We start from the raw sequence: 13,650 nt of genomic DNA on the forward strand, positions 1-13,650 counted from the left end.
TATGCCGTTAGCACTGGCCAAAGTGACTGCTGCCCAGTGTACAACATTAACAAAAACAGACACAATATACAGGGTGTCCCAACTATCACGCACCAGGATTCAAATATATGCAGATGCCGTTTAGCTGGACAGAACCGAGGCACTGTTGTCTGCCGTCGCTTGGAAATACTCATATTTTTTGCATTCGGCCGAATCACATAATTAGCCTGAATTAACTTCTCAAATAGTATAATTCCATGATAAGTGTAAATGAGAAAATTGTAGAGGTAAAAAACCCGATAATACACGCAAATTAAGTGCCTCGAGCAGCCAGTCGCACGGCAATCTTGCGTGTAATAACGGGAGTCTTTCACGCCCACAAAAACACTTTTATGTAACCCGTATTGAGCAACATAGAGCGGTATAGGGAGTTGATTTTCATTTTGGTCTACAATTTTTTTTTTCAAGAGTACTTAATGGACAACTCAAACGACCTTTTGTTGCTTCGTGCTCCTTTCAGGTGGATAAACTGGGAACCCCGTATGGGTTTTCTTTTGCAGCTTCGTGCTACATTAGGGTGGGTGAGGTGTCGCGTTGTCGATTAATCCGCCATCGCGCTGCGATCTGCTAGCCTCCTGGTCAGATCAGATGGCAGAGCAACTGCCCCGGAAAGGCGTTGTTTCCGCGTTCGAATCCCGGACCAGGACGCTTTTTTCTTCAACTGCGAAGCTTTCTTTCTTACAAACCCGTATGGGTTTCCTTCGCAGCTTCGTGCAATATTCGGGTGGATGAGAGTTTTTCTCTGTCATACTTCCTCCACCTTGCGAGATTCCACAGAACTGATTTGCCATGTTCCGCAGTGCTTCTTGTGTAAATGTGTGAGCCGCTCGTATTTCAAGAGTAACCCTTTTACTAATATTGTTCTTGTTGTTCAGCAGTATTGGTACTCTTTGTAACATGTTAAAGGGGGCACTGCTATACTGTTTTAGTATGGGATATCTTTCTGCACGGTAAATGTACCCACGTATGCATATGTGCCAAAATCAAATAAACATGCAACTTCAACAGGTCAGTTTCTTCTGAGTTCACATACATTTGTGAACGTTGGTAACGTATAGGAAGATTTATGTCAGAGTTTTCCTGCTATATGAAAGCTGCAGCTTATTTTTCTTGAAACGTGTACAGCTACAATATTCTGTTGTTTTGTAATCGTGTTAATCGGTGCGCGTGTCACATTGTAACACGAGCAGAGAGCTTTTGTCAGGCCATGTAGCCTTTAACCTCAACTCCGACTCCAGTATGCAGGCAGGGAGGACAAACAAACTTTAGGCCAATTCAGTTAACTTCTAATCCTATCCTAACCAATTAAATGCCTATCCGAAACCTTCCACGTACCCTTCGTGCGGTATCGCATACCTGATCGATGATGACCGGGTCGATGAACGAGAGGAAAGCCTTCGAGTAGGTGCCCTGCGGTTCATCGCAGACCACCGCCATGGGCAAGTTGGTCGGGTTGCCGCCCACGAAAAGACAGAAGACCACGCCGACGCATGATGGCATCACGAGCTGGAACACGATGGTGCTGCGACACACAAGCCACAGGGAAAGTGGTTTGATGTGCGCTAAAGAAAATGAGATCCACAGGCAAGGCCCGCCAAACTGTGCCTTCGTGTGCTAGAATCACATGGCCCAGGTTTAAACAAGAATTCAGCGTATATGGATTATGCTTTAAACTACCGACAGATTATTGCGTTTCTTTTTTATTGTGCATAAATGAAACTGTATCAAAGTGCTATAGTTGTTATAACAGGCGTTTTTAACATCACTTTTTTTGTATAACAGGAGTTAATTTCCTTTCCCTTTGTCCTCTGGTAGCTTCAACGCTAGTCAAGGAGGGAAGGTGTTGAAGGTCCGAAGTCGGCGCCCCTCGATGATTCGAGTGCACGGTGGCAGCGCGAAGGAAGAGCCGTTGTCCGACGAAGTGACGTTTTATTCAAACGCCGAGGCGTCTGTCCGAGTCCAAGCCCGAAGCTCCGCTCTCTCTTCCACACAACCAAACATGACTTTTTAAGCCCTCAGTTGTACAAAGGATTCACAAACCAGCCAAACACACATGCGAGTTCACATCATTGTAACCAATAGCACAACCACCTTCGTGCCGCACACGGCATTGGTGGAAACAGTGGCACTTTTTAGAACACGCCAGGAGATAGGATTTCTCAAAGACACGTGCCACCTCCCTCTCCCCTACGTTGGGCTGCGAGTATCGGCCCCTGATGTCTTCCCTTTTTTCACCTGCAAACGGCCGCCATGCTAGCTGCCGAGAATGTTCCGTGAAATCACAGATTATTGACGGCATGTCCGCCGGACAGCGGGCTACCCTGCCAGTACTGAGAAATCTGTCTCCGTGGAGCTGTGTGCCGGTTCGCTTGAAATAAAAACACCATAATTGGGACCCGATGGCAATCGCACACAAAAGCATTCCTCGGCCATAGCCGGCTAATACCCTAGTTTAAAGCTACCGCCATCTTCACGGGCATTCTTAGCAGGCGCACTTGGATGCCAAACATCAAACCGGCTGGGCAGCGTCGCGTCGCCCAATTTCCGTGACCGAGACCGTCGACGGGACATTTGAGAAGTGCATGGGCATTAGCGGTGGCGGTGACCTCAAGCACCCCCAACTTTCATCTTCAAGCTTGAATCACTCTCCTTTGTAAGGACGAGTCGAGGAGCACTGATCTGCGAGCATGGCGTCCAATCACGCTTCTGAACTGCGGTTATAAGCTCATAGCAAAGTGTCTGTGTACGCGACTCACACCAGCGCTCAGCACTGTTTTGGGTCCGTACCAGGCATGCAGTGTCCAGGGGCGCTCTACTCAGCTTCACGGTATAGCATTGAGGGACCTTCTCCTGTGGGCAAACACCAGGAAACTTCCAGGTATTCTTTGCTCCTTTGATCAGGAGAAGGCTTTCGATATTATTAGCCATAGGTACCTTTTCCGTGTTTTGGAAGAGGCTGGTTTTAGTGTGGGTTTTCGGCAGATGGTCCAAGCTTTGTATTCTCGACCGACTTCTGCTGTTGTCATACGGGACCGCGTCTCGGAGGCGTTCATTGTGGGGCGTGGTGTACGGCAGGGGGACCCCCTCTCACCTACCCTCTACGTGCTCGCTTTTGAACCGCTTCTGCAGAGGTTGTCTTGTGACCGCAGAATTGGCAGGTTCCTACTCCCACCAGGTTCCCCTCCGGTTGCGCTATTTGCCTATGCGGATGACTTGTCCATTGTCGTCCCGGACGAAGCATCAGTTTGCGGCGTCTTGGGGGTCATGGACAGTTACTGCAGGGCGAGTGGTGCAAGGTTGAATAGGTCGAAAAGTGCAGCCATGTACTTGAACTCCACTCCGTCCAGTCCGCAGCCCGTTCATGGTCTCCCCGTGAAAACGCGGCTGCGCATTCTAGGCTTCCAATTCGAACCAGATGGTCTGTCTCCTGAAAACTGGCAACAGGCTAAGGAGAAGCTTGAAACCAGAATTCAGCAGTTCAGCGCGTTGTCATGCCCATTGACTGCTCGAGCGACAATCCTGCGCTCACTTTTGTTTTCATTCCTGACGTATGTGGCGTGTGTGTCTCCTGTTCCAACCCGAACCAAGCTCATCTTGGAGAGGGTTCTCTTTCGCTTCCTTTGGAAGGGTACAACTGGTTGTGTAGCTAGGCGGGTGCTCAAGCAGCCCAGGGATAATGGAGGACTCGGAATTCCCGACCTGGGCATCGTGGCTACCGCACTACACGTCAGATGGACCCAGGTCGCTCTTAACTCGGATATGCTCCTGACTCGAAGCTTTACCCCGTTTTTCCTTAGCACCCGACTCCGCTTGTTTTCGCAGAGCACATTCTCCCACTGTGCTCCTCGTTCAGGAACCCCATCCACCATTTATGCGGCGGCTGCCAACTCTTTCGTCAGCCTCCGCACGGTTCGCCCCGACATCGACGTAGTTTCAACTCCACTCCAAGAGTTAGTAGACATCCTCACCCCAGGCCTCCCCCCGCATTGCCATATGTATGACCTGTCCATTCACAGGCCCAACTGGAGGCTCATCACGGCCAGTTTCCTCGACGCTAGGCGTGCCACTTTCATGTATCGCCTGGCGCGAGGGTGCCTGCCGTTGGGCTACAGGCCCTTCACAGCCGTCCCGGTTCGTGGAGTGTGCCCGTTCTGTGGCGCTCGTGAGGACACGGTTCATGCGTTTGCGCAGTGTTTGCTTCCTGCAGCTCTTCTCCGTAGGATTGCTAGTCTCTTTAATCTCCCAGGCATTCCTTATCAGACAGTCCGATTTTTGCACCCTTTGCCTAATCAGGCGGTCAACCAGTTCGTGCTTCTCCTCGCTGAGTGCTCCTACCAAGTTTGGTTGGCACGCCGCGATGCAGTTTTCGGGGGGAGGGCGCCGGGCCTTCACGAAGTGCTTGCGAAAGCACGGAAGGAGGTCTGGTTCCATCTCACCCGGGAGCGGCACCGCTTGGGCGAGAAGAAGTTTCTCGAAGTGTGGGCCCGTCCTGCGGTAATTTTTGATGAGTCAGGCGGAAAGCTCTCCATTAAGTTATGATGCATGCTCCTAAGGTCGCTCGACTCGGCCGTGTGCGCCAGTCGATCTACGGGGTTTTGTTTGGTTCAGTGGAACCCAGAGCTAGAACCGGTGGCGGCGCACCCTTGGTTGGTCGCGCTGCTCCGCGGACGGCTTTGGTGCTCTGCATGGTTGTATGCCTTGGCCTCTTTTGCGCCGAGGCAGTCCGAAGGTCAGACAGGCTCGAGTCCTGTACGACCAGCACGGCTGTTTGTGTGTTGCGTGCGGTAACTTTGTGTTGCTGCACCACAACAGCCCCCTTGTCCGGGAAGGACCGTTGGCCCGAACCAAGTCCCCCCACCCAGTCAACCCGGGTTGTGGGGGAGTACCGGGGTCAATGTATTGGATGATGATGGGTTGATGAGATATGTATGCTCATGGACGCGGTGCCTTCAAAGGTGCCAAGTCCTCCTCCCATCTGACAACGGTACAAGGTTGCCCGCGTCCCCTCTTCGCGGAACCCACATGCGTGCCTCATTTCCGGTTATTGGCCGATACAGCAGGTGTGAGCTCGCTCTGCGCTTTGCTGTAGTCGCCTAAACTGGGCCACAGCATAACAACAAGGTCAAGTCCCTAATCTCAAACTGACTACAGGTCTAATGTTCGCGCATTCACTTAACATTCCGGGAGCGGTGCACCTTAGAATCGCATACAAAAACTACGCCTCTTTCAGGTTCGCCTACTGCCGATACATCGTTGACGCTGCCTGACACTCCGGAGCTGGTATAGCAGGACGTGTTGTCTGCACCGACGACGAAAGCTCCGCATCGCCAGAGGGCTACGGTTCACCACTGCTACAAAAACACGCTGCAAAAAAGTCGTCGTCAACATTCCGGCAGCAGTGCACCTTAGCATACCATACTAAATCTACGCCTCTATCAGTTGAGAAATTTCATGTTGCAATTTGCAGCAGGTAAATTTCGCCAGCTGTTTACTGCTGCCGGACGCACCGTTTTGTATCTGATGCTTTGCTAGTGATTCTATTTGCCATGGCTAGCTATGTCGAAGGATGCGCGCGATACCACCAAATCTATCGAAGACTTACGACGTGAATTGTGAAAGGAACTTTGAGATATCAAAGATGCTTTGAAGGAAGTGGAAGGCTATAGATATTCAGTATGTAACAAGGGTAAACGAATAGCTCAAAGCTGAAAATGATGCAATGCACCGCAGGATGGAGGAAATTGAGCAATATGAGCCCTCAAATAATCTGGAACATAAGGGTGTTCCACCTGATGTTGAACCACTCGTAGCGGTCACGAAAATCGGTGATCTTATTCAAGAAGACATAACTGCTGGTGACGTCCATATCTGCCACAGAGTACCGACTGCCCGTCATGACCAAAGTAACATAATCGTCCGATTTGTGCGCTGGACAAAGAAAGCTGCTGTATTAAGCAAGTCAAAGAAAGTCAGAATAGATAGCCAGGACTTGGGCCGACACGTCCGCTGCAGTATATTCAATGAACACCTGACGAAACAAGGCAAACAGCTTCCCGGGTCAGCTACAGAGAAAGAATGAAATGCAGTGTGTAAATGTGTTTGGACATCGGGGGGAAGCTCTCTGTGCGTAGAAACGAGGGCTCGCCTGTACCGAAGGTAAGAAACGCAAGCGAGCTCGATAAGATGACAGCAGAAGTGAGAAGAACTGCTGGAGAATAAACACGGTGTCGGAGTAAGCCCAAACTGGCAGATGCTTGCATAACTTTCATGAACACTTTTAGCGCAATGCCTAGCGATGATTATCATGAAAGATATTATTTGAATAGACTACTTCGGTATGCGCGCAGGCGCATACAGGTATTTCATATAAACACACGCAGTATACGCAACAAGAGAGATTTGACCCCTGATATATTTGGCTCCTTTCCCTTTAGCTTTGACCTACTGTTGTTCTCTGAAACATGTCTATCTGTTGGCGAAGATCCACCATACTTTAAAAACTACGTTTACAATGCCTAGTGCGTCCCTTAGTACGAGGAAGTGGTGTGGCTATCTAAATTAGGCAATCATTAAAACATCATGACATCAAGCCAATGCCAATAAAATACGTTGCTGGTGCGATATAGCCCGCGCTCTCACACATTATTAATTTAACCTTCTCAACTGGCGTTTTTCTTGAACAGTTGAAAAGAGCTCGTGTGTGCCCGATCTTCAAAGGTGGTAATGACCAAGAAATTGGTAATTACTAACCATTATCGGTACTTCCGATTCTGTCAAAAGTGTTTGAAAGTGCTATTAATATTAGATAGCAAATTTTTGCAATCTTGCAATTTTCGCAATCTTTTTGCAAATTTGTATAGCCAATAAGTTACTACAAAATTACTTGACAGACTGTTACCAATATGTAATTACTAATCAGGAGACATCCTCGCGTGCAAAGGTTAACAAAGGTGTCGCGCAAGGATCTACGATTAGTCCATTGTTATTCATAATTTACGTAAATGGTCTGCGCCGCATGCCGAATTCTCCTAAATTAATTATGTATGCCGATGACACTAATATTTTTCGTTGGCGCTTCAATTTCTGGCCTTGAAAGGAGTATAAATACATATCGAAGTAAGCTGTCTTGTTGCCTTAAATGAAAGGAGTTGTAGCTGAACGCGAGCAAAACTAAATACATATTGTTTGCACCTATCGATGAGCCACGCAATATAAGCTTAAATGTTTTCTTCGATGGGGCCACACGCTGCAGCAACTTAAGGTTCAGAAATTTCTAGGCGTGTGGTTCCAGGAAGACCTGTCCTGGTATGAACATATAAATAAGTTAGCTGTCAAATCAAGTTAAGATGTCGGACGTAGGTACAAATTAAGTCCGTTATTCCCACTTTGGCTCAAGAAAGTGTTATGCTGACGCGTGTACTTGTTTATCTCTTTCGGGTGAGCGCTTTTCGCCATCTAACAAATATTATCGCTCAGCGCGGGCCGCGCCAGCACGTATCGGGAGTTTTTGGAATGTTACCGATGGTTCTTTTTGCTGTCTGTTGTCACCGAAGCTTGCGTAATCTGATTGCATGTGCGAAGCGAACTGTGTAGAACTTTCTGGAAGACAGGCCGACATCATCTATTACTGTCCTCCAGAAAGCCAAGAAGACGAGGCTGAAAAACGCTGGCATTGGACTGGAAAATTCTGATCCTGGATACGGCAATGAGCACCTCGGCCCGGCACGAAAGAAACAGCTTGCTTTCGCTGTTAAAAAAAGTATGAGCGTCACATGAAGCCTGTGTGGTTACAGAATGGAAAGATTTTGATAAGGCAATCCGATGGCTCGGCGGTTGTGCCGATAACCAGCGAGAGAGACCTTATGAAGCTTTTCTCGCTGGAAACCAGTCGTGCAGAGCCAGCAATAGGCGATAATCATAGCTCACCTGGCAACTGAAATCTGTCGTCGTTCTGCTCTCTGATCACAAAACAACTAAACAAAAATGACCTATCACGAATTAACCCTACCCCAGCAGGTGAAGCTAATAGACCTAAGCTGTGAAACCGCTTTGCACCTTAACGCCCGCTCGGTAGGTAACAAGCAAGACGAAATCGTTTTGCTTCTAAAACAATTCTTTTTCAAATTGACGGTTTTTATGCTCAATGAAACGTGGTATCAACCTGATAGCAAGATGCTAGAGAAATGCTAGAGAAATGCTAGAGAAATACGAAATGTTTTTCCTTAACAGATGTAACAAACGCGGTGGCGGCGTCGCTATCTGTGCAATCGCGTGCAAAAGGTGCCACATTCTGCCTAATCTTAGTGACGTTACCGATGATTATGAAGTTCTAACATTTCAGTGGTATACCGCCCCCCAAATGGTAACACGAAAACTTTTTACGGATTATTTCGACCAGATGCTAGAATATGCATCACTAAACAAATGCTTGTTTTTTGTGTAGTGGTGATTTTATTATTAATATTCTAGACCATAAGGCTACTGTACATGATTTCAACATGAAGATTCTCTACTGTGGTTTTGTCAACTTCATAGAAACAGCAACACGTGTCACATGCGCTACTGAGTCGACACTAGATCTAATAATTACGAACATTGAAACGAGTGTGCTCTCTGCTGGTACAATCGCTTCTGATGTGAGCAATGACTGTCCAGTGTTCGTCGTCTTTCGGCATGAGCATGCTAAGCGAAGCAATGTGAAAGAGTCTATTACTGCGCAGCGCATAGCTGATGCCTCTTTGGAAGCCTTTAAGCACGACATTATGAACTTCCACTGGTCCTGTGTGCTGCAGAAAATTGATGTCAATGATGCGTACGACCTTTCTTTTTTCAACATTTCTTTCGTTTCTATTCCAAGCACTTTCCACTCGAAACGGGCGCAAAAAATGCGAAAAATATAAGGTAACCATGGGTAACAAAAGAACTTTTCAAAATGATAAAGGAAAAATTCGTCTCTATCAAACGTTCCTTCGAACACGTGCAGAGGATACACTCCTTCACTTTAAAAACCTCAGAAACCAATCAAACTCTGAGCTACGGAAAGCGAAAACATCACATTTTCAGGAGCTCCTTTCTAACGTCAGTTCAAGGAGACCAGATATTGCCTGGAAAGCTTCAAACGTCTGTCACAAAATCTATGCTAGTAAATGGCAACAATATAAAAGGGAGCGCACTTGCAGAACACTTTAACAAACATTTTCTAAATAACATTTCTTCATCTCAAGACCTTAGGGACATTACAATCTCCCTTATCATTGTCAGCTAAGTGAGACTATATTTTTCAAGCCTACTGATGCAAATGAAGTTTATAACGCGTACATGGGAATTAGTAACAGCAAAGCCTTAGATATCAACAGCATGCAGATGAAACCATTGAAATATGTGTTACCCATAATTTGCCCCTTGATTTCACACATCTACAATCTTCCATTCAAGTGCGGGGTTTTTCCCAACGCAATGAAAACTGCAAAAGTATCTGTCATTTTTAAAGGGGGCGACCAAAATGTACCAAGTCATAGGCCGATTTCAGTACTCCCTGTGTTTTCCAAAGGTCTGGAAAAAGTCATTTCTTCAAGAATAAGTAAGTTTTTTGACAAACATAAGGTAGTATCTGAGTCACAGTTCGGTTTCAGAACTGGTAAATCTACAGAAACTGCGTTATTACCAATGAAGGAAATAATTTTGAACAATATTAATAAGAACTTGTATACGGTGGGCCTTTTCCTTGATTTTAGTATGGCTTTTGACTGCTTAAATCATACGATTCTTGTTAACAAACTTAATATGTGTGGAATCCATGGCAGACCACTCACATTGCTTGAAGGTAATCTCCAAAACAGAAGCCAGTCGGTGTCTTTAGATAATGAAATTTCATCCCTTTTGCCTACAGTTGTGATGTCCCACAAGGGAGCATATTGGGACCCCTTTTGTTCAATACGTACATAATTGACATTGTAAGCATAGATCCTTCCATTGATTTTGTGATATACGCGGATGATAACACACTACTTCGTTCAGACCCAAATCTGGACGATTAAATGGTGAAATGTAATGACCTACTAATAAAATTTTCTAGGTGGTCAAGGATGAATAAGTTAAGAATATATCCTACAAAGTCCAAGGCTATAATATTTCGCTCAAGAAACAAACCGATAATACCGCATTGCAAGCTTCACTTTGAAGATCACCAAATGGAAATAGTTGAAGTGCACAAGATACTTGGAGTATATTTTCCCTGTTATTTAAACTGGGATGCCCATACTGACGTTATCTCCAAGAAACTCTCTTCCGTCTGCGGGGTTCTGTAGCCATGTCGTGAACCTTTACTTTTGAAATGTAAATTACAAGTTTATTACGCACCTTTTTTCTCACCTCAACTACTGCAATTTAGTACGGGCCATAACGACCATAACAAACATAAATACGGTTGCCGTACTGCAAAAGAAAATTGTTCGAAAAATCGCCAATGTTGATAATACAGCTTCCTCCAAGTATGCTTTTCAAGCACATAACATTGTCCGCGTCAACCATTTGTATCACTTTAAGTTGTTAAAACAAAATTATTTTTCGACGGCATCCATTGCCGATTTTTATTCGACTCTGGCATCTTTGGACATGCGTCGTGCTAACATACACACAAGAACTACTAATACATGGAATATACCACGTTTTCGCACTATTTATAAATTACAAATGTCTTACAAATGCCCCATGTTCTAAACACGAATAAACACACTATAGGATATACCGAAGCTGAGCTGCGGAAATATTTTGTTGAAATGTTATTTTATGTCTTTTTTATGTTTTGCTTGATTATTGCTATTATTTCATTCTGAACATTTGGATGGCCATTTGAGCGTTTCGATTTTCGATTTTATTGTTTAAATTTTTGTGCAACGATTGTTAGACTGTATGTATAACTGGTGAATGTTTTCTCTCTATTGGCTGTAACTGTTGTATGTGTGCCTGATTTCTGTACCACTCGTGTGCTACTGTTTGTAAGGGTTTTCTGGACATAGTCAAGTTGCTCATGCAGCTTTTTGCCAGAAAACCCTCCAGTTGGTGGAACCTTCGATGGCTCATGTATAAAAGCCGACGCGCTCGAGTGGCACATCAGATTTCGACGATCGCCGACCGTGTTCGCCGCTATCGCTGCGCTGTGAGCGTAACTTGCTTTTGTGAGCCCAAGTTCGCCCAATAAAAAGTTAGTTTCGTCATTCGCAATTTTACCACTGTATTATTCACCGTCAGTATATACGTGACAATATTATGCACTATTCCATTCCCGGCTCAGTTACTGCGCGTTGATCTGGGGCACCACTACAGAGCATAACTATACCACATTGCTCATTTTACAAGAAAGCGTACTGCGTATATTTCAGGGATATCATGGTCACTCGCAAGGTCTCAGCACGCGTCCGCTATTTTCGAAACATTTCATATTGCAAGCTAACTAAGTCTATTATCTCTTGCTGTTTTTGTATATCCAAAACAATAACCTGCACCCCATGTACAGTTCTCGACGTGTTCAATACTGCCTGCGTACACAGAGTGCAAGAACACCCAAAATTAGAACTACCTATGGTCCGCAGCACATTCAACACCAAATACCTAGCCTGATCAATAAACTTGACTACATTTTACACCTAAATAAAAAAATTTCTAAATATAGCCTTAAACAAATTCTTCTAGAATGCTGTATTGAGTATGTTTAAGTGAAGTTTTTGTGTCGATTAAAACCGCCATGTGTTTTAAACTTTTCACCTTGATCAATGCTCACAATGTGCTTTATCTCATCTATGAGCGTGCATTTGTTTCTTTTTGTTGCTGCTTGTGATAATATATGTATGCAGATTTGCTTGTCTTTCTCGCTGTGTGTTAATCTCTTTATTGTTTTTATATATATCAAGACAATTTAGACTGTAAAATGATCAGCTCATTTTAGGTATTGTTTATTGCTGCTGTTTTCCTATTTGTATTAGGTATGCATGCCGAACTGCATCTCGGAGCAAAAGCCTCCGTGACACTGTATAGCCTTTTGCTTTTGCTTCGATTTCTGTTGATGTACAGAAAGAAATTAATAAATAAATATGTAAGGACAATTATGTATTACTCTTGTGATGCTTTCGTTATTATGAATAGTACAAACGTTCTGACATTCAACGCATAAGTATATCTATATATTAACAATTTGATTGTTGCGTTAATATCTGTCAGTTGCAAATCCGCCTTCTTTTTTGCAAGGGCCCAAAACTAGCAATGTTGCTGAGCTTCCAAATGCGTATTGAGACGGGATATTTATTATGTTGCGTAAGAAAAATCAAATAAAGCTAATTAACAGCATGATTTTGTTTTCGTTGTAGAAGACTAAATTAACACAGCGGCCAGTTTTAACGACTTATTCATGAACGTATAAATAAATCACCGTGTATAAGCGCCGTGTCGTCGTTTTATACCATCTTTTGTCCTTGCCTTGTGTTGCGCTGTAACGAACCTTACAATGAATTCCAACCAGCTGGCCCAACTTGTCGTCTTGATGTAAATAGCAATTTTTTTCTGAGTTATCGTCCAGAAGGCTCACGAAAGGGCGGAGGCTCACGGGCTTTCCGTCCTAACGTGGGTGCGGCCCGCGACCCCTGCCTACCACTAAACCAAGAGTGGGTGGGGAGGGGTTCCTCAGGACTCAATAAAGTTATTTCCTCCTCCTCCTCCCCTTTCTGAGTTATCGAACAATCTTGCGTTCGATGCAACGATATTCAGGTGTATGTAGTAAGAGTACGCCACATAGCACATTATAGGGCAATGAATCGACCGGGTAGCCCCGTTTGTCTGCGTGCTCAGACGATACTGTCGTCGAAGACACTTCAAGAAGGACGCCACGAAGGTTTTCTCTATGCAATGACGGCGCCCACTGAACTGGCAATAATATTAATAGAAGGTATGAATTTCAACCGTTTTTTAACGGGACATTCGTATACACAAAGCAAAGTAACATTTAATTCTTTCCTGTGCTCCGTCGGTTTCATTTTAGCGTGTTCATGTTTTAGCTGCTTATTGCAAGCAACATTAGTCGTAAACTATGTGATGCAGTTAAATCTTGTTATAGCGAACTGGTTCGTGTAGGAAATATAGTTGATAGATTAAGTAATTTAGTGTACCCGAAAACGAGTACAACGAACCCTCATGGTGATTTCGTTATACACAAGCTTGCCACTTACAAAGGGGAAAATCCCGCCTAGACACGCCACCTGTCGTTGCAAGAAATTCCTTTATTGTACACAAAGCTGCCCGTCATAAATTGAGAATTCGGCAAGCGCGTTTGCCTGCACAGTTTCGTCGAGAACAGCATTCTCTACGGGTAACAAGGTGCTAATGTGTTGAACGCACCCTTCTTCAAGTCCTTGCAATACCAGCGCAGTTACATATATAGTTAGTTACATAGTATATATAAGTTAGTTAGTTACATAGTTACATACTGTTACATACTCTTTTTTTGTTATTGTTCTCTTTTGTCAAAAAAATTTTTTTCTCTTTGACTTTGATTTTGCTCCCCCCTTATGTAATGCCTTCGGGCCTTTAAGGGAAAAATAAATGAAATGAAATGAAAGTGCA

General features: G+C 44.7%; 1 protein-coding gene across 5 annotated transcripts in view; it reads right to left on the minus strand.

Annotated features, from left to right (window-relative positions):
* LOC135912549 (ABC transporter G family member 20-like) overlaps positions 1–13,650 on the minus strand; it is a 157,394-nt gene that overhangs the window by 55,539 nt on the left and 88,205 nt on the right. For all 5 annotated transcript variants that reach the window (XM_065445044.1, XM_065445026.1, XM_065445053.1 and 2 more), the window contains exon 8: positions 1,396–1,561. In XM_065445044.1, the coding sequence (XP_065301116.1) occupies positions 1,396–1,561 (166 nt within the window). The remainder of the gene's footprint in view (positions 1–1,395; positions 1,562–13,650) is intronic.

This window comes from Dermacentor albipictus, chromosome 1 (genome assembly GCF_038994185.2).
Source record: "Dermacentor albipictus isolate Rhodes 1998 colony chromosome 1, USDA_Dalb.pri_finalv2, whole genome shotgun sequence".
In the NCBI taxonomy this organism is placed as follows: domain Eukaryota; kingdom Metazoa; phylum Arthropoda; class Arachnida; order Ixodida; family Ixodidae; genus Dermacentor; species Dermacentor albipictus.